We start from the raw sequence: 21706 nt of genomic DNA on the forward strand, positions 1-21706 counted from the left end.
GTCCTTTTATAAAGGTAAGGCGGATAAAGAGAGAACTGCATGCAGAGAGAAGCTGCAAAACACAAATGAGAAGATTCCCAGGCTGAGTCGGGCCCATAAAAGATATTAAAACTCCACGTTGTGAAGTGATGATGCTCCCGGATGAAACTCATGTGTTGTAATAGCACCTGCACGCAGGGACAACAGTAGGGAGGCCAAAGCTAATTAGTGCCTCCACACTGTGAGTACTGTATGTGGCTGCATAGAAACTAGCACACACCCGGGGCGATCATGCATTTGTTATGCTTTCCAAATGCCAGCAATGTTATTTAAGATTATTTTAAGCCTAAGAGTCTGAAACAGCAAGACAGAAGTTTTAAGAGAGACTTTATGAAGGAAAATTGCTTCCATGCAACAGTCAACACAGGGAGTGTCTTAACAGGGTCCAATATTTCTCTTTATTCCAACTTTGGTTCATTTTCTGTAGAGATTAACATTAAAACAATTTACAAGTCAATCATAAAAACAGCGTGGAACAACAAAACAATCCTGCTGAACATAACAAAAGTACTGATGGAGGAGAGGACAGAAAGAAGAAAGGACACAAGCAGGAAAGGAAGGACATGAAGAATTAAAAAATTTAAACACATGTAATAGGGAATGAAGTCTGAAAAATTAAATACTTTTTTCCATACTCCATTTATCTTTTTCCATGCTTATCCAGGCCTTGAAAATATAGAAATAAAATCCATACTTTCTTGACCTTTCCAGACCACATATGTTCCCTGTTCGCACATTTAAAGAGAAATGTTTTTGCCCATTTTTTTTTTTTTTGCAAATTAGCTCAATCAGACTGGATGGAGAACATCTGTGAACAAATTCAACGTCTTGCCAAAAACTGCTTAATTAGATTTAGGTCTGGACTTTGACTGGGCCATTCTAACACATACATGTGCATCATATAGTCTAAACAATTCCATTGTAGCTCTGCTTGTCTATTTCGGGTCCTAATGGAAGTTCACCCTGCACACCAGTCTAAAATCATTTGCAGCCTCAAACTGGTTTTCTTTTCCAGGATTGCCCTGTATTTAGCTCCATCCATCTTCCCAACAACTCTAACCTGCTTCCCTGTCCATGGTGAAGAAAAACCTATGATGTTGCCCCCACAAGTTTCACTCCATGGATGGTGCATTCAGGGTATTATGCAGTAAGAGTTTTCTACCAGCTCTAGCATTTGGCATGTAGGTCAAAAAGTTCATCTTCTGTTGACTGCTCAACATGTTTTATAAAAATGCACATAGCATTTTTCAGATTTTCAAAAAATTGCAATCATTTATGATTGTACGTCCGCTTTATTACTATCTGGTGTTGTTCTATCAAATAACCCAAAACAACTAAAGTCTGTGGTTTTTATTTGGCAAGACCTGAAAGTTCAAGGGGTTTGAATGCTTCTGAGAGTCACTGTAATTGGAGATCTAATACAATTGGTAAGATTTTTCTTTGAGTTGTTACATCAAAGTCTGAAATTTTAAAAACATTACAGGAATCCAAAGATGAATCTGCTTCATTACCCTTTGCACCAATTTGAGATAAAAGGAGCAGCTGCAGGCGCGTCCAGCGCCCGACAACACGCCGGGCTTTTGTCCATGTACAACAGAAACACACAAACGTACATACGTGCAGATTCAAGATGCTTCAAACTTATTAGATAACTCAGCTTCAGAGAGCCCTCTTTGGCCTTCAACCAGTATTCCCTCCTCATCCTTCCTCTCCTAATGCCTTTCTTCCTGCAGCTGCTTCTTCTCCACACTTTCCTCCCTCCACATTTTACAGTCCTCCGCTCTTCATCAAGCCTGCTCATTTGCTTCCTTTCATTTGGGTGCCGACGCAGATGTGCCGCTTGCTCTCAGGACTAATTTTAAACCCAGTCCCAGCTGAGTTTCCCAAAAAGAAAAAGGAACATGGGCAGTTGTACATCCAAGATGTAAAGTTCGACTTGGACTGTAGGTTATAATACATAGATTAGATTTAGTGTGTAATACTGGTTATACAGTGATCTCCAAGGCAGGGAAAAAAGAAAAATGCCCAAACAAGATCAATTGTAGAGGATTATTAGATGAAACATGGAGCTGGGGGCAAGCGACCCTCTAGCAGGAAAAAAGAAATTACAAACTGTGAGCTACTGCCATCACTAAATCAACAGAGCAATATTATATAATCACAGCATGCAGTCCTATACATTACTGTTCAAAGTGCTGGGTGTTGGGGGGGTGGGTGAATTATGAAACTGGTGATGAGCTCTCTGTCTTGGTTTTAGAGACAATCAGGGATAAAGCGGGCTCTTTCACAGACTGAGGTCCTAGTTGACCCTCAGTTCTGTAAATCTTGAGTTAAAAAAATCGGTTTATTCTGTTTGGTTGGTGCTGATTTGCTCTTTAAGTTGGAGGATTTCACACTAATAATTGACAGAGACACGTAGGAAAGTTTCTAAATACAATATTTTTCCCACCACTGAACGAATCATATCAAAATGCTACCAGTTCATGCAGACCACACGCTTCAGTGTGGACGCTGTTACTGAAGAAGGAAAACTCAGTGTTTTCAGTGTCAGTGAGGTGTTAAAAATGAAGTCATAAGAAGCACAGAGATATAAATGGAAACTGTATTTCCTACACCATGTGGAGACGTGTCTGTGGTTCATTCAGGCTGCGGGGAAGAGCAAGACGTCAGCATATAACAGGAAGGATGGAAAGAGTACAGCATATTTGCTCTGTTTTTCCCTTTGAGCTTTACAGCTCCACCTGTCATGGAAAATGCTAGATTTCGAAATGCCTGCAGCCTTTTGGGAATCTCGGAGTTAGGTTCATCACTAATATTTGACGTTAGTGGTGATTGAAAATGTCATCTTAGTCATCATCTTGCCACATGCTCCTAAGATAAATAGGTAATATCTACTCACAGCAGGAAGATATACAATTTCAAAGGCTTCTAGAAAAGAACCTCGATTTGGCTAAAATTTGTACCAACAGGTTGAAGCTTTACAAAAATTGGAGAATGGAAATTGGCTAAAAAATTGAGATCGGTAAATCTTTAGTTAGACACACATACTCATTGGATTTGGCAATGGACAAAATCGAAATAGCCAGATCAGGCCGTGGGGAAAAAAAACAAAAGACAAACATGCAAAACAAACTAGATCTACTCTATAAAACCTTGGGAAATCCAAATGTACCCACCTGTATGTGATATGTTTATGTTGCCACTTCTGGCCTGTGAGGGCATATCGTCTTTTCCTGACACTCAATCTGGACGCACCGCCAAGCTCGTCAGGAACCCCACACCTGGGCCTCTTCATCCACCTGCAGGGTGAAGGTAAGAAAACCATGGATCAAAACTCAACCGACATTTTCTCAATTTGTACTAAGCTGTGCAAGCTGACAACAGCAAATTCCAATCCACGGTAGGACATAATGAACCAAAACAACAAAACACAATCTGATGACGTTAGAGACATTTAACTGTAATGCATCTACGTTCATGTATTAACACATAAGAGGCACCTCACCTTATGGTGTTATCCCTATATCAAGTCAGAGAAGCAGCAGGGGGAAAAAAAGCAGACAAACTGTTAGCTTATTGTATTTTATTGTATTTTACTCTGTTTCAGTTGTTAGTCCGCTAGCCACCACATTGCAATCTTATAGTTCAGTTGCCAATCCGAGCTCGTTTGCTTTTTGTAACACAGATGGTATTTTACTGTCGGTCAGGAAAAATATCAGTGAACGCTGTTTGCAGGTAAAACAAACCAAAAAAAAAACCAAGTAGAGTGCCCCAGTTGAGGGTAAGGTGATGTTTAGATCACAGTAATTATCTATTTTGTGTTACTACAGCTACTCTCATAAAACAACTGTGATAATGAATAGTTTAAAATACCACGTCATAGATTTCATTGATTTGAGGGAGCATTAGATGGGTTCCTCTCAACTGCACACCATTTTTATTATTTAAAAGAAGACTTGTAGCCCATTTCCAGAGGTCTGACTGATTGAAAAAGGAGAAAGCAATCACTGTCCCTTTACTTATTTTTCCTATGCTGTGCATTATTACCGAGGCACTTAGGACCCTTTGATCTGACATCAGAGATGAACTATTAGCAGAAGGTCCGTTTGATCAAATTAAAACACCCCACTTAATCTATGTCTCGCAGAATCCCTTGCCTTCAGAATGAAGAATGCAGTAATAATTCGCAGCCCAGCTTGAATATGAACTCTCATCTTATTCAAAGACAAGAAAATACTTCTACTGAACAGTTATGAAATGCTTAACCCGGTTGGTTTTTACTCTTTGTGCAAAACATTTATTTATGTTTGAGGGCCTGCATAATTTTATATATGTCCTAATCTGTATATTCTACTTTCAAAATGAAGAAAAGCATTGACATTAATTTAGTTGGAGCCTACATCTTAACACATGTCACAACCATGACTGTTTTGTGACTAAAGTTTTCCAAATTTTGAAGGCCCAGCAGTCCAGCAGTTACATTTTACTCACCCATTTCTACATTTATGGTCATTTGATGCATGACAAAAAATTAAGCCATCTGACTCAATGTTAAGTGGAAGCACTATTGCAAGTGTTACTATGTCTGATTTATTAGGTGGTGTTTGACCAACTTTTCGAGCCGGTCGAATAACGGGCTCAACTCGCCAGCAGGTTGAGCGGGTTCGTCAAGATAACAGGTAAATGAAAGCAAAAATAAAATGTCTATATATCTGTATAATTCATACAAATACTTAACTACAAGGATGAATAATGTTTAAGTACATGGGTATAAAATGTCAGAGGGAAGGGACAAAATGGCAAACAGCAGAGATGATTATGGGTGTAGAAACAGGCAAAGCTTAAAATTAACCCAATGTAACTTTATATGAATTCTAAGGGATTGTTCAGGAGTCAGGAAAAGGTGTATTACTCACTCTATAGTGTTGCTGTCCAGACTCCCTGTGACATTTAGGCCATAGCGGCGCTGCATGGCAGCGATAGCAGAATGCATGACTCTGGCAGAACGCAGCACTGACATTCTGGGGTCTGCTGGAGGTAGGTAGCCATACCTCTGGAGCCACGCCTGGAAACACAGAGGAAAGCATTAGACAAAAGCAATACACATATATAGATGCAAGTGTCCAAAAGGCTTAAGACATTGTAGAAATACATTTGTTTTTGTGAAGATGTAACATACTGGCAAAGAAAAGCTAACACTGATGCTAAAACTAAGAGTTAATTAGCTTTTGCTTAACATTGGTGCAAAGAGAAACAAGGAGGACGGTTCTCCCAAAGTTAAAAAAGCTAAACTTTACAAACATTCCTAACTTCCTGGCAGGGGGAAGGGGTATCTCAACTGTTTTTGTTATTTAAGCTGAAGATGAATAGGTGGCACACTTAAAATGAAGCGGTGTTTTTTGTACAAGCAAAAGCAATTACCCTCTGATCCAAATATTTTAGATACAATAATTACAGTAATATCTAATTTAATATGACATTGATTGTTTACTGTTACTCTTCCTGAATATGACTAAAAAGCAGTTTTTCCAATGAAATATATCATGCTTTGGTAAAAACAAAGATAAAAACATTAACATATGTTAGTCAGTTGAAGGCTTTCTTATAAGATTTAACCTGACAAAACAAGTAGTGATGCAGATTAGATCTGTATTAACACCGGTATTAACACCGGTATTGGCTATGTGGTTTTTGTTTGGCTGGGTAACAGTGATAGTGATGCAGCGCAGGACTGTGGGGTGTCAAAATGGTACAGAATCTATATAATTAACATAATATATCAAATAAATAAATATCAGCCATAACTTCAATATTAATATCAGACAGCAATATAGGCTCAAATTTTCATATCGGTGCATTCCTAATAATACAGGTAGCCTGGCATAGCATCTTTTTTTATGGAAAAGAGATATAACAACTGATGGTGTGTTGGCTTATTGAGGGGTTTCTCATTGGTTAGTGAAATATTCTCATTCCAGTACCCTTAGGACTTTGAATTAGGGGGCAAGAAGTAGGGTTACATATAGGTCTGGGCAAAGGGTACCACCAAGATCCAGATCCAGTCTTATCACTTCTTTGCCCTAAGAGAAAATAACACAATTTCATCTAAATTTAAAAACATATGCTTAATATTTCTTTATTTAAAAAAAAAAATAAAGTTAATTAATTAATAAACAACTAAGTGCTGGTGGCAATTCGAGTTTCACATCATAACATTAAAATCTAAAAAAACCATCTCAAACAGACTGATCTGCTACTGGTGGATGATCAACTTCGAGGGCTTAATCAGGCTCCGTCTGTCCTTTAATCTATTTTTAGATGACAAATTTACATAAAGAATAGCAACAAACAAAATTCCATTTATTCCCCAGAGACCATAAATTAGTTTCAATTTGCAAAACCAGCAGTGTACAAACATGAAATTTAATCAGATAGAGATGGCAACAATGTCAATTTGTGCTCCATACATTGAAAAAACAGCACAAGACTGCCAAATGTTTATTCTCTAGTACTAGTTGTAAACAACCAGTATGCGATTTATGAGTGAATTAAGTGAAAATACATATGCAGCCTTTATTATTAGTAGAAAAACATTCAAATATGGTCAGCTAGGGATGTAACAATACAATCAGCTTTTAAAATAAGAGGATACATGATGACTGATCATGGGAACAATAGATACACTTTTAACAATAATTTTTAGACACTAAAACCCTGCTCCTTTGGTTTTTGTCGTAATAAAAAAAGTGTTTTAAAAGAAACATTCATTGCAGGTTTGAATTCTCAAAGCACTGTGACTGTCAAGCGCCATCCTTTCTAACAAGGCTGCAGGGGAAATTACTGAATTGCAATATTACTGTTGAATACCTGTGATGGGCTGGGGACATGTCCAGAGTGTATCCCATCTCCTGCCCAGTGACAGCTGGAGATATTTTTATACTTGTTCAATATAAAGTTATTCTATTCAGGTTTGATTAGTGTCAGTATTTTAGATTTTGGACCACAGGTGATAGCAAAGTGTATATAGCCACTTTGTCTGTTTAGCACCTAATTGGAAGATTCAGGCCAGATGGTGAGCGTGGCACCACAGGCTTGGAAGAAAGCACTGAAATCATTCCTTTTTTGAGTTTTCACCAAGAGAATACAGGCTTGACGGATTTCTGATAGTTTTAAATCATTTGTAGCATAAAAAAAATTTATCAATTCAGATTTGACCAGTGTAAGATGGACCAGACAAAAGAGAAATATCAAGACGTTTTAATATCTCACATGGAATTAGTTCATTTGTGACGCAACAAATGTAAAGACTAAATACAAAAGCATGTTTATAAGGATAAAAGAAACATATATGGAATTTTATTGGTTATCATGTCATTTGCCCAATCTGATGATCCGAGCAGATTTTAGCACTGGAGAGCACTAGGGATTTGGATAGACTAAGCTGTTTTCAGTCCTCATCATACAAACACTAAACAGATTCTCTCGATTCTGCCCAAAGAAAACAAAGCCAACAAGTTTATCTTGGCGTTGTGTACAAAACAAGAAACAACATCATCTCAGAGAGCCAACAAACCCAGACCATTTTACTCCTAAATTCAGCAGAGCAGAACTGACATCTGAGCACTATTTTTCTAGACAATGTTGTTGAGCTGTTTCTGTTCTCAAGGTGGCCTGCTGTTTGGGATGGCGCAGAATAAACAAGAAACTCAATAAACAGGGTGGGAAACACGGCGTGAGAGTGAGCGATGAGAGGGTAGGGAAGGGAAGGAAAAAGCATTACTCAACTTGAGAAGAAATGTGAGTCTACGGCTTCAGTTACACTGAGTGAGCCTGGAGTAAAAAAACAAGCCGCAAAAAGCAACACTTAGCAAGCTCGTTGTATGGTACTGTGTTGATACTTGTAAAATGCGACAATTCATATCTGTTATTTTATAGTTGGATAGTAGGTCTGCAAATATTTAAATAGGACATTAATTAAAAGTTAATTTTTTTTGTGAACATTAAATGATTACTGTATGTTTCTTATCCAGGAGATGAGATGCTACTTGTTAATATCTTATCCACTACATATGGTAAAATGAGTACTACATGATCTGATTGCTAAAAAGTATGGGAATTACACATTTGTATCATTTTATGGCAAGGTTATGTCATTCACCTTTTGCAGTCTCGGACTACAACAAAATGCGTAACAGGCCCAAAGCATGACATACCCACTGCCGTACTTTGCAGTGAGTCTTTTTTCATTACATTTTGCAAACCTAATTGCACCTCATTCAAATCCCTAAAAGGTGGTGTTCTAGATGCAGATGTACACTCCAAATGTTTACAGTAAACCCAGTCAGGGTATTTTTCTTAAAAATAATCCAACAGTTTCATTAGCTTTTGAACAGATACGTGAATTTTAGATTTGTATTCATCATATAAAACCTAAACTGTTTCACACATCAACTACTTAATACTTAATGAACACAAAAAATAATAGACAGTAAATACAGTAAAAGAAAGGATACACTGATTGTGCTTTTACTGTCTAATACAAACTTCCAATCATCTAAGGTCTGACTGCTGATTGCGATTCCTTTCCTGAGAGCTGAAACATACAAAAGAAAAAAAAATGTGATGCAGGTTCCTTTAACAGAGACTGTAGCTTTAAATGCAACAGTAAATTAAGAAATAAGATTGTCCCTATTTATACATCAAAGTATATGTTGTCATTTTGTCATTTCATTTTTATTAAACTCAAAACAACCTAAATGAAATTTCATACCAATACTGAGCTTTAAGATTTAATACAATTAATGATGGGGGAATAGTTCTAGTGTTTAAGTATTTGAGTTGCTTATCAAGAGAAAAATGTGTATCTCTTCAAAAAAATAAACCAATTTACTTTTGCTGACTACTTTTAAAAAAAACTTTCCATAATATGGCATATTCCCATATTACAATAAGACAACAGGCTATTAATTAATTGCTTTGATGGAAACTGACCAGCAGAACCAAACATTTCTAGTACTGGTTTATGTGTTTTGACAGGCACAGAGAGAACAAAAATGGTTGCATTCGGATTACTGCAACAGACAGTCAACATATACTTTGGTCCACACTTCCTCCCATGTTGTTTTGCCATCTAAAATAACGCTCCCTCATATTTTTGTCTTTCCTCACACATTTCTCTGTTTCCTCGCTGTTTCTGTCTCCTCTCCTGTCAGCTGAGCAATCAGAACATTACAATGTGTGTCAGATTCATGGGTGCAATTTTTATTCAGCATGCAAAGGCCCGAACGAAGTCGCAAACACATTCAACGTGAGACACTTGTAAACGAGATGTGCAATTTTGATGTTTAAATGCGAGTCCACGGTAAAGATATTGTTCAAACAAGATGAAGGCAAACATGGTTTGAGCGTATATTTGCCAGTTAGGCATAACATTATGACCACTGCCAAATGAAGGGAGTGACACCGATGAAAACCTATTAGTAGGTTTGACATATATGACAGTAAGTCAACATTATTATCTGACAGTGGAAGGGTTAGAAGTAGAAAAAAAAAAAACAAGGACCATACTGGGATGTCTAGATGACTGGGTAAGAGCATGTCCAAACCGCAGCTCTTGTGGGTTTTTCCCAGTCTACAGGGGTTAGTATCCAAGGTCAGGATCAAACGTGATCGAAAGAAAGGGAAGTGTTGAACTGGTAACAGGGGATAATGGTTGTCAAGGCTCACTAAAGCGTGCAGAGAGCAAAGGAGGCCCGTGTGGTTCGAATGAACAGACGGGCTGCTGTAGCTCAAAGTGTTGAGAAGGTATGCTGGTTCTGATAGAAAGGCATCAGAGTACACAGATGGTTTGTTAAGTATGTGGCTGCATAGCTGCAGACCCCTGCTGGTCATACTATTATGCCTGACCCCTGTGTTTACATCTCAAAACATAAATCTTCATTTCAAACATCCACATCCTATTTTTACTATAGGAAATCAAGAAATATCAGCTACAAGATAATCTGTATGGTAATTTAGCTTTCTTCTCTAATCTAGTTTGTCCAAAGTTAAGTGTACCTCTGATGCCAAAATATTTTAAACCATTTAGAAACGGATTTAATATGATTTATGCACACAGATATTCCGCAGTAAAGCTATTACGTGAAAAAAGCTGCAAAAGGCAATACTTCCAGCCAGTGCAGCTTTTATCAGGTACAGAGATGTATTAAAGCCATCAGGGAAACTATGAGTCAATCTAGACTGACAGTTGTTGTGTCTGATGCTCTGACACTGACAGGATATTGGACAGTGTCTGTGTGCACACAGGAGGTGAGGTGCTGTTCAGGGTCCCACGTGAGAGTCAGACAGATAGATGGAAGTAGGATGTGCGTAGTGTAGCCGTCATGCTGGTTCTATATACACAACGCCATGGGGAAACAACCAGGCAGAGCAGGGGATGAACATACCAGAAGAGGGCTGGCGGTTATTCCAAGAAAACATTCTGCACTGGCAGCAACTGCAGTAAAGCTACTCCCTCTGGTCACTGTTTCTTCCTGCAAATGTTCTAAGAATTATGAAGAGATCTGACCCCTGACACTGAAATCTGCTAAATCAATGTAGTTTTACACCAAAATCAGTTTGGTGATCAACAGGTCATATAACCCAAAATACAACTACTCTTTACATTTCATTAAATGCATCAAAACTAGAAACCTCCTTCCTTTTTCAGTCTACAAGTACACCAACCAATGGCATTTATTTTGATGCCCTTCATAAGCTGAATAAGCTTTGGTGCATCAATGAAAAACCAAAGAACCAGTCATTTTATTCTCTTTTACATGGTAAAGCCCTTTCGAAGAAAAAAAAAACCCAAAGTTGTCAAATTTGGACAGCACATCAAACCTCATAAAAAATCAGAAGTCGGTATCTGCCAGGAAAGTCTGATCAGTGCAAATTTATAAGGTGTTACACTTGATTATATTATAAAAGAACAGCTAAGATTAACAGAAGCTGATAAATAAAATGCATATTTTTCTATAATATCAATTTCAAATGAAACAAATGTTTCATATTTGTATACCAATGTCATCCCTATCTCATCAGTGGTGGTTACTATTATATTGGTGTTTGCTGCAATCTACCTAAATTAAATCAAATTATTAAAAAAATATGGGGCTGCACAGTGGAGCAGTTGATAGCACTATTGCCTGGCAGAAAGAAGGTACTGGCTTCAAATCTCATCCTGGGTTCTTTCCTCATTTACCCACATGAGCTGAGCTGAGAACCCACAATAAACCTAACGTGACTGTTAGGTTATTTGGCCTCTTTAATTTGCCCATAGGTATGATTGTGTGCATTAATGTCCAAAGGGTGTCCTACCTCTCGCCGAATGACTGCCCTCCCAGTCAATGGATATATTAAAAAGCTGGTGCAAACATTTCATTTTGGCGCTCAGTGGTTGAGCACCTCATTTACGCATCTCGGATCACTCAGAAGCTCTAGAAAAATAGCAACTGGTGCAGCTTTCTTTTTCCTACAAACCTATGCTTATCTATGGCTAAAGCATGCACACTTTCAAATTGCAAGAGCTGCACCAAAGCCCTCCAGCTCCAATGTAAAAATAAAAGAGAGTTCCAACTCAAGGATCAAAGATTTTAACATGGTGCAAACTTTCAAAGATTAAATCTGAGACTTTGATCTTTTTTTCTTCATCATGACAATGATTACAGGTCATGTTTCGAGTTATACTTGATTAGCATCTTGTGACCTCATTGTGATAGAGTCCACAAAGAATGCATACCATTGTGAAAACCTCAACCCATGTATTTTGTCAAAACAGGATTACATTGAGAAGCTAATGTGAAAGAAAGTTATAGTCTTAATGAATAAAATGCCACAGATCTGCTTTGCACAATCAGAGTTGAGCATTTCTTACGATTTTTTTAGTCACCTATCTCTTCTTATCTGTTGGTTTTCCTCCTAAATACTCTTTAAATATTCTTTGCTGTCCACCTGTCCTGCTCATTGATTCACTCTTTCACACAGTGATCCATGGTTGCCAGCATTCTGCAGATGTGAGGTTTCCAGAGAGCAGAAGGCTTCGGCTCGATAGCCTCATTCATTCAATAGGACAGAAATTCCTCCCCATCCTTGCTCTGCAAATGAATGGAAATGAGAGAGGGGGAGAAAGAGAGAGCACTTGTCGAGCATGTATTGGGCTGGGCTCCTCGGAAATGTATTGACAGTGACAGCAAACGGTAAAACATCAAGGCTGTTTTGAGCAGAAAGGGGTTACAATTGCAGAAATTGTAAATGTCAACACATGTTAATTTTATTCTCTAGCCTTTGCAACCACAGTAATCCAACAAAGCCCACAAAACACCTATGGATCTTCTCAATGCAATTAAACTGGGTTATTTTAGGAAGTTTGGGTACTCTTTGATTTTAAACCCGGGTACTGTTGAAGAGCAAATAAAAAGTCCACCAATGATGCCCTGGTGAAAGCTAAACTCCCTGAAATGTATCTGCATCTACTTCAGGGGGGTATCTGCAGTTCATTTCACACCACTTTGAAGTGGATTTCTCTCACAGACCTTGTGAAAGCTGATGCAGGTTAACCAAAGAAGATGACATTAGAACCAAGGATTGAAAGTAACTCATGGTGGACATGGTAAGATGCCATGTCCACCTCCCAATGTCTCATACCATCACTGAACCAAGACGAACTTCAAGACTTCACTTCCCTAGGGTCCCTCTTTCTGTCAGCAAGCTGGTTGGCCCCACTACCCGACAAATAGAAAGTGATCCATTTTGCCTATATGTGCCACAAACAAGACAGGAGGATCACTTTATTATAAATGAGATCTGGCTTAAGAAGTCTGGTCAGCATGGCACAAGCAGACATGTGGTAGCTGGACGTCGTTGGCATTTGTGACCAATCTGCTGATAACAGGTCAAGTCAACTCGAGTTACAAGGGACACGTGTGCATTAATAGTTCATGGTGAGTCGAGTGCATGAGTTAAGTTTCATAAGATCATGTGACGATCTTGTGAAGATCTTCAGGCACACGTCTAAACAACCCTTTTTGAAAAGAACTATATAAAAGATTGAATTGTTGCTGTCCCACATGTGTGGTAATTTGAAGGTTAAAAAACCCAAACTACTTACAAATTACTATGTAAAAGAAATAGTGGTTTGAAATAAAATATGTCAATAGACACGCAACCCTGATTTTGTGGAATACATATACTCTTGAAGTTAGGAGGTACAATGACAAGTCGTTTATTGACTGGAACTAGGCGATTTACAGCTAAAGTGGCCATGATCAGTAATCGGTTGGTCACAAACTCAAAAATCCATTCTATACTATATTGGCTAAAGTATTTGCTCACCTGCCTTGATTCACTTATGAACTTAAGTGACATCCTATTCTTAATCCATATGGTTCAAGGTGACGTTGGTCCACCCTTTTCAGCTATAACTGCTTCAAGTCTTCTGGGAAGGCCGTCCACCAGGTTTAGGAGCATGTTAATGGATTTCGGTCTATGCAGGAATGCTGACAGAATATAGTTAGCTCCCTGCTAGGCTAGAAAATCAGAAGTTAAAGACTTTGCTCCAAGTCTTTTTTATTCCCCAACAAAAGGTAAACCAAATACTCAATGCTCTATTCTGCCATTACTGGTCAAGCACATGCAGCCGTTATATATTACACATTCATTTAGCAGAACTATGACAGTAATTCAATTCAAAAATACTTTATTAATCCCAAAGGGAAATTAAATGTTGTTGTAGCTCATTATGAAGGTTTCTTCAAAGAGCCGTTGTAGATGCTGATGGCTGTGGGCAGGAAGGATCTCCTGTTGCGCTCCGTCTTACAGCAGATCTGAAGAAGCCTCTGACTGAAGATGCTCTGTTGTTGTAGGACAGTCTCATGAAGAGGATGCTCAGGGTTCTCCATAATGTTCTTCATTTTATGAAGAATCCGTCTTTGCACAATGATCTCCAGAGGTTCCAGAGGAGTCCCCAGAACACAGCCAGCCTTCTTTATCAGCTTGTTGAGCTTTTTTAAGTCCCTGGCATAAATGTCATATAATAATATAATATAATAAAATGTCAAATAAATGTCCAGTGATTCTGCAATGCTGCTCTGGATTAACCTTCCTGTCACACAGCAGGTGCTAACAGATTTAAGACAGAACTGTAAAGTGACCGAGTTTTTAGGCACAGGTGAATGGTCGAAACGTGATCCCATCCTCCTAGAGTTGCTTTTACCGCCTCTAACCAAACTGAATTATTTATCCTGTACACGGCAGACCGCTGGCAAGTGTGCCAGGGTCGTCAAGGCAACCGCTGCCTTTTTTCTGCCCACACTGATAAACCACAAACCCACACACATGTACGCATTAATTCAAGCCGCTGTACTTAAATTCCTACTATGGAATTTCAGCAGCAAGAAACATGACTTTTAATGAGGCTAAACTATCATATGCACCTTGTGACCTCGGGTGTGGTGTGATTATTACAGAGGCTGAACAGGACATTGCTGCATCTTAAGCACCGAATGCCTACAGACTCACAAAACACACACATTTGTTTTATGCATGCCATGTCTGCTATCTTGGTGGCCCCATTAGGATAAAATGCCACAAAAATGTCACCCAAAAATGTCAGGGTGTGATCATACATACTGAACAGTCACTCAACAGTAGACAGTCTTTGGAGGTTTTATGGGCTTCAAATAGAGATTAGAACCTTGTGAGCCAATCTCTAGTTTTTTAATGCTTTGATCTGTGGTTACAGATTTCTCTATATGAACTTTAATAAAGAAAGATATAAGAACATCAAATCTTTTGATTTTAATGGTCATTGCTGATTTACATTAGTAAAAAGATGTGACATCCCGCCTTGCCTTTGACACAGCAGTGGTTTTAAAACAAAGGTAAAGTGTTGACATTCTGAAATGCCTCTGGCATCCTATATTAACACTAGCTGTCTGTGTATTTTCTAGCGAACGCAGATCCTTACAATGACTGTCAGATTTTTAAAAGGCTGCCAAAATTTTAAGATCCAGCATGGTCCATGACAAAGGTTGAAAGCTCAAGAGGATAAAAAAGATAAGCTCAGTGTATCCCACCTGCTTTTAGTGATCCCAGGACTTTTTGGGGGCTTGTTGTAAAGTGTGGGGATTGCTCTGTCCCGGGTATGAAAGCCGTGGTTCTCAATGACTAAATAGGTTGACAAATCCCTGACATCACTTACTTGATGATTCCATGGTTTTTGATAGCCAATAAGATCAGCTGCACTCATTACTCTGTTGCATTCATCATAAACTGTACAGGTGCTGCACTGACGCACTTCCAGGCTCTGCCTTTTGTATTCTTACAAATTAGGTTACCAATTATCTCTAGAATTGAGTTTTAACAATTGTTAATCAATTCAAAATACAACAATGTCTTACATTTCTGTGCATCCTTTGACCTTACTGAGACTGAAAATGGCTAACTTTGAGAATTCTTCACAAAGTGAAGTGTCCACTGGCGAGTGTTGTAAGCATCGTAGCACTTAGTATGGTGAGTTCACTGACTGAGAAAAAAGATTTTTGAGTTTCTGACAGGCCAGTCATCAGGTGGGGCCAATAAAGCTAAAAATGGTTTTGTCACCAACTGATTTATTGTTGCATCTCCAACTTCATATTGGTGGAAAACAACAGGTAAAAAAAAAAATCTTGACTAAGGCATCAGATTGACAGTTGTATGATGACTGTTGTAGTTATCCTGTTTAAAGTTATAGGATGAACAGATCGCAACAGTTCATCATGGCTCATACAACACTGTGTGAAAAAAATCCGCACTCAAACTTGAGTTTTAGTATTTCTTTCAAAAGCTACATTTACAGCCCCACATAGGGCGCCCCATGGGCAACACGCAGTGTTGTGATCATCGGCCACATTAAAGATTTAACACCCCAATAAGCTGACTATAGACATGTCTCAGAAAGGGAGTGAACGTCTGTTTGCCCACAGAAAGGACGACATAAAACAATACAAAACAGTAAGAAGTAAGGGTTTGTGCACATATGTGCTGATAAATCATTTAGGTCAGTGAAAGTGTTTTTGTGTTTGTATCTGGGTGAACAGACTGACACAGACACCCCAGTGGTCCTGAAATCTGCTATCCTACTAAAGCCAAATGACGCAATCCATATGACCACTCGAGGGTGAGACAAGCCGATAAAAATACACCAATCAGTGAGTCTACGTGCGCTCAAGACACTGGAGGTAGGCTTGTACATTTGCACTGTACTGTATGTACGGAGGAAATGTGGGTGAATGCAAACAGCAACAACAATGTAATATATCTGGTTTGTTAAAGATGAGAAAAGTACAACTGATCACAGCTTCATGCAAATAAAAGCCCAGCTGCATCTGTGATTGATGGGACACAAAGGTAAATATAATTGTTATTACATTAACTGCCCAGGGAAAAAACGCCTCAGCTGTAAATGAAGTGATGCATTTTCAATTTAGGCTCTTTTGCTGAATTGTGTAGAGTAGATAAGAAGTTAATACCAATGCCGATAACCACAGTGCCACAGGGAGGGAAAGAAACATTCAAACTTCATTAACAGAAAGTTTAAGGAAAAACACACTGAAGTACAAAAGTACACTGACCGGCTGCCAAACGATTTCTGGGAAATGGCAGAGGAAAAACATACAGCCGGCAAGCGCCTATCATTAAAAATAGCATGCAAGATCTATTAGCCCGGTTATCTTTTTTCTGTAGTTATATTCTAGCCTGAATTAAAATGTCTCGTTTGGTCCAGTGAACTCCAGGACTTAGACTCCGCGCAGCCAAATGAACTCACCCACCCAACAGTAGCTTCAAACCAACAGATGCATGAGACATTACACAAAATCCCTAGAAGCTGGAGATCCCACACATGTTTCAAAAAATCTCGCACACACTCATTTACATTAGTTGCTTTCCACTGTTCAGGTGCCACTTCATGTGGTGAACATGCCGACTGGGAACAGGAGCTGAGGTAATGAAATGCTGCCGTTTTTACATTGTGACGGCAGTTCTGTGTTGTCTGCTCAGTACAGCACTAAGCTTCCCAAAAGCAATGTTTTCAGGATTTTTTCAGCTATATTTATATAAACAACTATGGCACGTCCTAGCTATAGTAGTGGTTTCTGCAAGGTTTCAAAAATTCATAGCAAGTAAACACACCAATAATTGTGAAACTAGGCCGTTAATATTTAGAAATGTCTAAAATGTGTACATTTGCTTATTTACGGGTTGTTGTTTTTTCTGTTTTGCTTTGCTCAGTTGCTAAAATTAGCTTATTATAAGTTTAGACAATTAATATCCAAAAAGTCATGTTACATTTTGCAGTACTACCAGCTCCTACAAGGTTTAGACTGAAAACAGGTCATTTAATACCTGTTAAAACTTGTTGTCAACACCTTTTATAAAGCTTTCTACTTGCTTTAGGAAGTTAAGTTGGGTAGCCCTGGTGTAAAAACACCTCACTATAAATGATATTTACCTTCTTTAAGAGAGGTAAATATATGTTATTAAGTATGTTTATATTATTTATTTATCTTTCATAGCTCATGTATGGCTTCAATAAATGCTGATTTAAAAATGGCATCTTTAAAGTCCTAAATTTAACTTGTGTAAATTTGAAAAAACCCTGAAGTTAGGATTAAATTATATAAAATATAACGATGAGGATCATATTGCATGTTAAATGACCAAATTAACTTTTGTATTTAATTAATCTTTTCACACCTAAACTATGGCCTTTCAGGGCACCAAGTAATTGCCATTGTGTGTGTTCTTTCTTCCATTATGGAGCTAAATAGTCATGAGAATGCCTCAAATACTAGATATAGTGTAATTTTCTTTTCTGTTGTTATCTGAGGCCGGCATTACATCATGTTGTCATTTCCAAATCAATGTGTAGTCGGTAGGAAATGGCCCGTGGCACAGTTCTGTGTGATACCCAACTTTTTTTGGGTGTGGGGCTAAAACTGTAAATGCATAAAACCATGAAGATATAAAGTCACCAGAACTAAGATCTTTTTTGAAAGAAAACAGGAGGATTTAAGGGTCTCGGCTTTATTATCAGTTTAAAGGACATTGACAAAAAAATAGATGTTGGTCAATGTTTCTTTTCAATTTAACAAGCAACTAATAAAGCAACTTACTGAAGATGTTAATGTTGTCTGATGACTAAAAGTCAATGTTTTTTTTCTAAATTGAGCTGACACCTCAGGATTATCTCCTTTATGTTTAGTTTCACCCATCTGGGACATTTTTATGTAAATCTGTTTTCATGTAAAATTTTTCTAAAAGAAAACAATTACCACCAACTTGCGAACAAGGTTTACCTGAACCATAAATTCACTCATGCATTCATCTGAGACGAGATGTGTCAACAGATGGGAGAGCAATTTTGCACTCTCTTTGTTGTACAGCAGATTATCTCTGACTAAGCAACTCCACTCAGTCTCTGGTGAGCACAGAGGCATGACTCAAACGCTTAATGTTAGTCAGAGCGCAGCCCTGCACCTGATGCCTCTCTGAACAGAATCAAGGCGGTGGGATGCTCAGGAGGCTTTCACGCATCTACATTGTGTTCCTTAAGGACTTCATTCTTGAGCGAGACAAACAATAACTCATTAAGTAAGTGGATCAAATGTGAAAAATCTCAACTGGACAAAATGAGGACTGAAGTAAGGCCGAGAAAACTTTTTCCTTTCCTGTGCACAAATTTAGAGTACCAAGTACAAATATTAAGGTATACCAAAGTGTAAAACAATTATGGCCTCAGGACAGCAAAAATCTTACTGTTAAATGAAATTTTAATGTTGAGCCACAGAATATGGTGAAGTGACCAGTTTTCTCCAGCTGTGTAAAAATGCCCCTCGCCCACCTAGACTGTTGGTCACATGGCAAGAAAGAAGAACATTATAGATAACATTATTACGGGTGTGTTCAGGTATTGAACTGATAATAGGAATGACTGCTTCTATACTTTAAATTAGCACAGAGATGCACAAAGAAATTATCTGTTGATTTACAATTACCTGCCTGCAAGTAGAACACTCAAAAATTAAATTATTTCCAATCAGGGAACGCACCATATGTAAGCAAAGAAAGAAAGTGGTTCCTACTTAAATTTAAATCCAAGCTAGTGAGTCAGAAGACAAATAGTGATATAGAAACATTTTTGTGATTCGCTCAGGCTACATTTTGTTTAGATCATAATAATAATAATTGAGTTAATTTGAAGGCACCTTTCTGGACACTCAAGGACACGATTCAAACACAATCAATTAAAAATAAGCAATATAAATAAAACAAGGAAACTAGACATTGCAATAGAAATAGAATTAGGACAATTAAAACCAGATGGATGTTAAATGTAATAACCAATTCCAAAAAGGTGTGTCTTAAGTCTGAATCTGATGGCTGAAGTGATAGAATGTTACAGAGGTCATGGGGGAGTTTGTTCCAAAGATGGGAAGCAGAGCGGCTGAAGGGCCCTACTCCTTATGGTGCTAAGACTGGACCATGAGATGGTTGGAAGAAGAGGAGCAGGAGTGTGTGGTGACATGAAGAAGTTCTGAGAGATGAGGAGCCAGTGTATCAATTGACATGAAAGTGAGAAGCAGGAATCAAGACCTGTGGTAGCAAGGCTATTGACAAGGATGGCAGCCGTATGAGGGGAGAGAGATGGACGAAGACAGTTGATGTTTCTGAGGTGAAAGTAAGCAGTGTGTGTGTGATATTATTAATATGTATGTAAGATAATAGGGTTGAAGAGAACACAACAAATGACCAAATTTGATAGCTACAACAGAGAACCAAACATCATTTTACTACTTGGCCACATGGTGCCCGATTTTTGTGTACAAAAAGAAGTGATAGAACATCAATTCAGTCCCTTCTTGGGGACGTTTTGTTGATTTAGCAAAGTAGCAAATTGACCATCTTTACCAGATACCAGGCTGAATGTTTTCCTGCAAGTTCTTCTTCTACTGTTTTATTCTTTTGAGCTTTCAACTTCTGCCAACCTGTCCAGGGTGTACCCCGCCTCTCACCCATAGACTGCTGGAGATAGGCACCAGCTCTCCCGCAACCCACTATGGAATAAGCGGTAGAAAATGACTGACTGACTGACTGACTTCTGCCAACTATGGTACATACTGGATTTGGAAATGTTGCCACCCTTTTGGAAACTTCTAAGTCAAAAAAAGGGTCTACTTTCAAAGACTGATGTCTACAGTGGTCATATTTTGATTATTTTAATTATAATAGTTAAAATCAGTATCGACATGTCAAAGCTTTAGAAAAACAGAACATCAGAAATTGGACACAAAACTCTTGTCGGTGCAACTCAACATGAAACCAAGGTATTATTACTCGTGGTTAGGGCTGCACCATATTAGGAAACTTTGTGATGGCAATAATATCAGTAAATATTGCAATTTAGATATATGTTACGATATTACGATATTTGCCTCTTTTCCTTTTTCCACTCTTTCACATTTGTGCTTCCATCACTCCGTGAACTATGAGCAATGTCATTCGTGTCCAGTGTGAGCATCTTCTTCCATGACACTGTGTCAAACTGGCTAAATATGACAATTAGCATGTAAATGCAATTTCATAACACTTGGAATATATTAGCCAACATTTTTTGTTCACCAAACAGGCCCATGCAATAGTGATACTGCACACACTGATATTGCGATGACGATATATTCGCCCTATTCATCATTATCATATTGTAAAAATCTTTACTGGCATTTTCTCAGTAAATACCACATTTAATCAAAGGAAAAGCAGCTAAAAACTATTTCAGCTGTCTGCTTTTTATTGCGTAAAGAAAATTTTGTGGTGAAAATTCTTCTCACCTTCTAACAGTGCCAACCCAAATTGTAAAATAGAAACGCTGAGATAAATCTACCGGCATTGTTAATAACATCACATTTCCAAAGTTTTTGAGGGGGAAACAATCGGATAACCAGGAGCTCATTACGATTCAAGCACAGACGGACAGAACTATAGTGTTAATGTAAGTGTTAGAAGTTGGTACAAATTACCATTTTATCACTCTCTGATATGCTGCATGTGCTGTAAAAATGTATTTCAGGGGAAGGGAAAAGGAAAAAGCATTGAGAATTGAGTGTGGCATTCTACATTAATTAGTCCACAAAGCTGTCACTGAAGCTGCCACTCAAAGGGGTAATGTTTTCTAAAAGACAGCAGCCAGGCCAGCAATTACAGGGCAGCGGTGAGATGAACTCAAACCACTCCTGTTATTTAGAAGAAATGCTCACCTCTGTCTACGTTATTACCCTCTACAACCTGTGCGGCACACGTGGAAGACAAATGCATCTATCCACGCCGTCATAACAAGCACACAAAGTGGCTCCAGAGAAACTACCTGAGTCTCCACAGGTTCTTTTTACAGACAGCAACTGTTCATAAGACAACATACTGACAGGGAGATGCTGGTGATTCCAGACAACCTGAAGCTAAGCTCTGTAAAAATGTACTATAACAATGAGACAATGCAATATGCTGTAAATCATTCTATTTAGAAATGCGCGAATCAAGCCCTCTTGATTATACCTATTTCCAGTCTTCTTTAAGTTAGATTCTGATTTTGACA

General features: G+C 38.3%; 1 protein-coding gene across 2 annotated transcripts in view; it reads right to left on the minus strand.

Annotated features, from left to right (window-relative positions):
• Positions 1-21706, minus strand: part of LOC124857944 (matrix metalloproteinase-16-like) — an 86966-nt gene that overhangs the window by 60637 nt on the left and 4623 nt on the right. Inside the window, exons 2-4 of one of the 2 annotated variants that reach the window (XM_047349549.1) lie at positions 4956-5104; positions 3545-3559; positions 3216-3338 (exon numbers count right to left, since the gene is read on the minus strand). In XM_047349549.1, the coding sequence (XP_047205505.1) occupies positions 3216-3338; positions 3545-3559; positions 4956-5104 (287 nt within the window). The remainder of the gene's footprint in view (positions 1-3215; positions 3339-3544; positions 3560-4955; positions 5105-21706) is intronic. The other variant, XM_047349550.1, reaches the window with a different exon arrangement.

Source organism: Girardinichthys multiradiatus, chromosome 21, assembly GCF_021462225.1.
Source record: "Girardinichthys multiradiatus isolate DD_20200921_A chromosome 21, DD_fGirMul_XY1, whole genome shotgun sequence".
Classification (NCBI taxonomy): Eukaryota; Metazoa; Chordata; class Actinopteri; order Cyprinodontiformes; family Goodeidae; genus Girardinichthys; species Girardinichthys multiradiatus.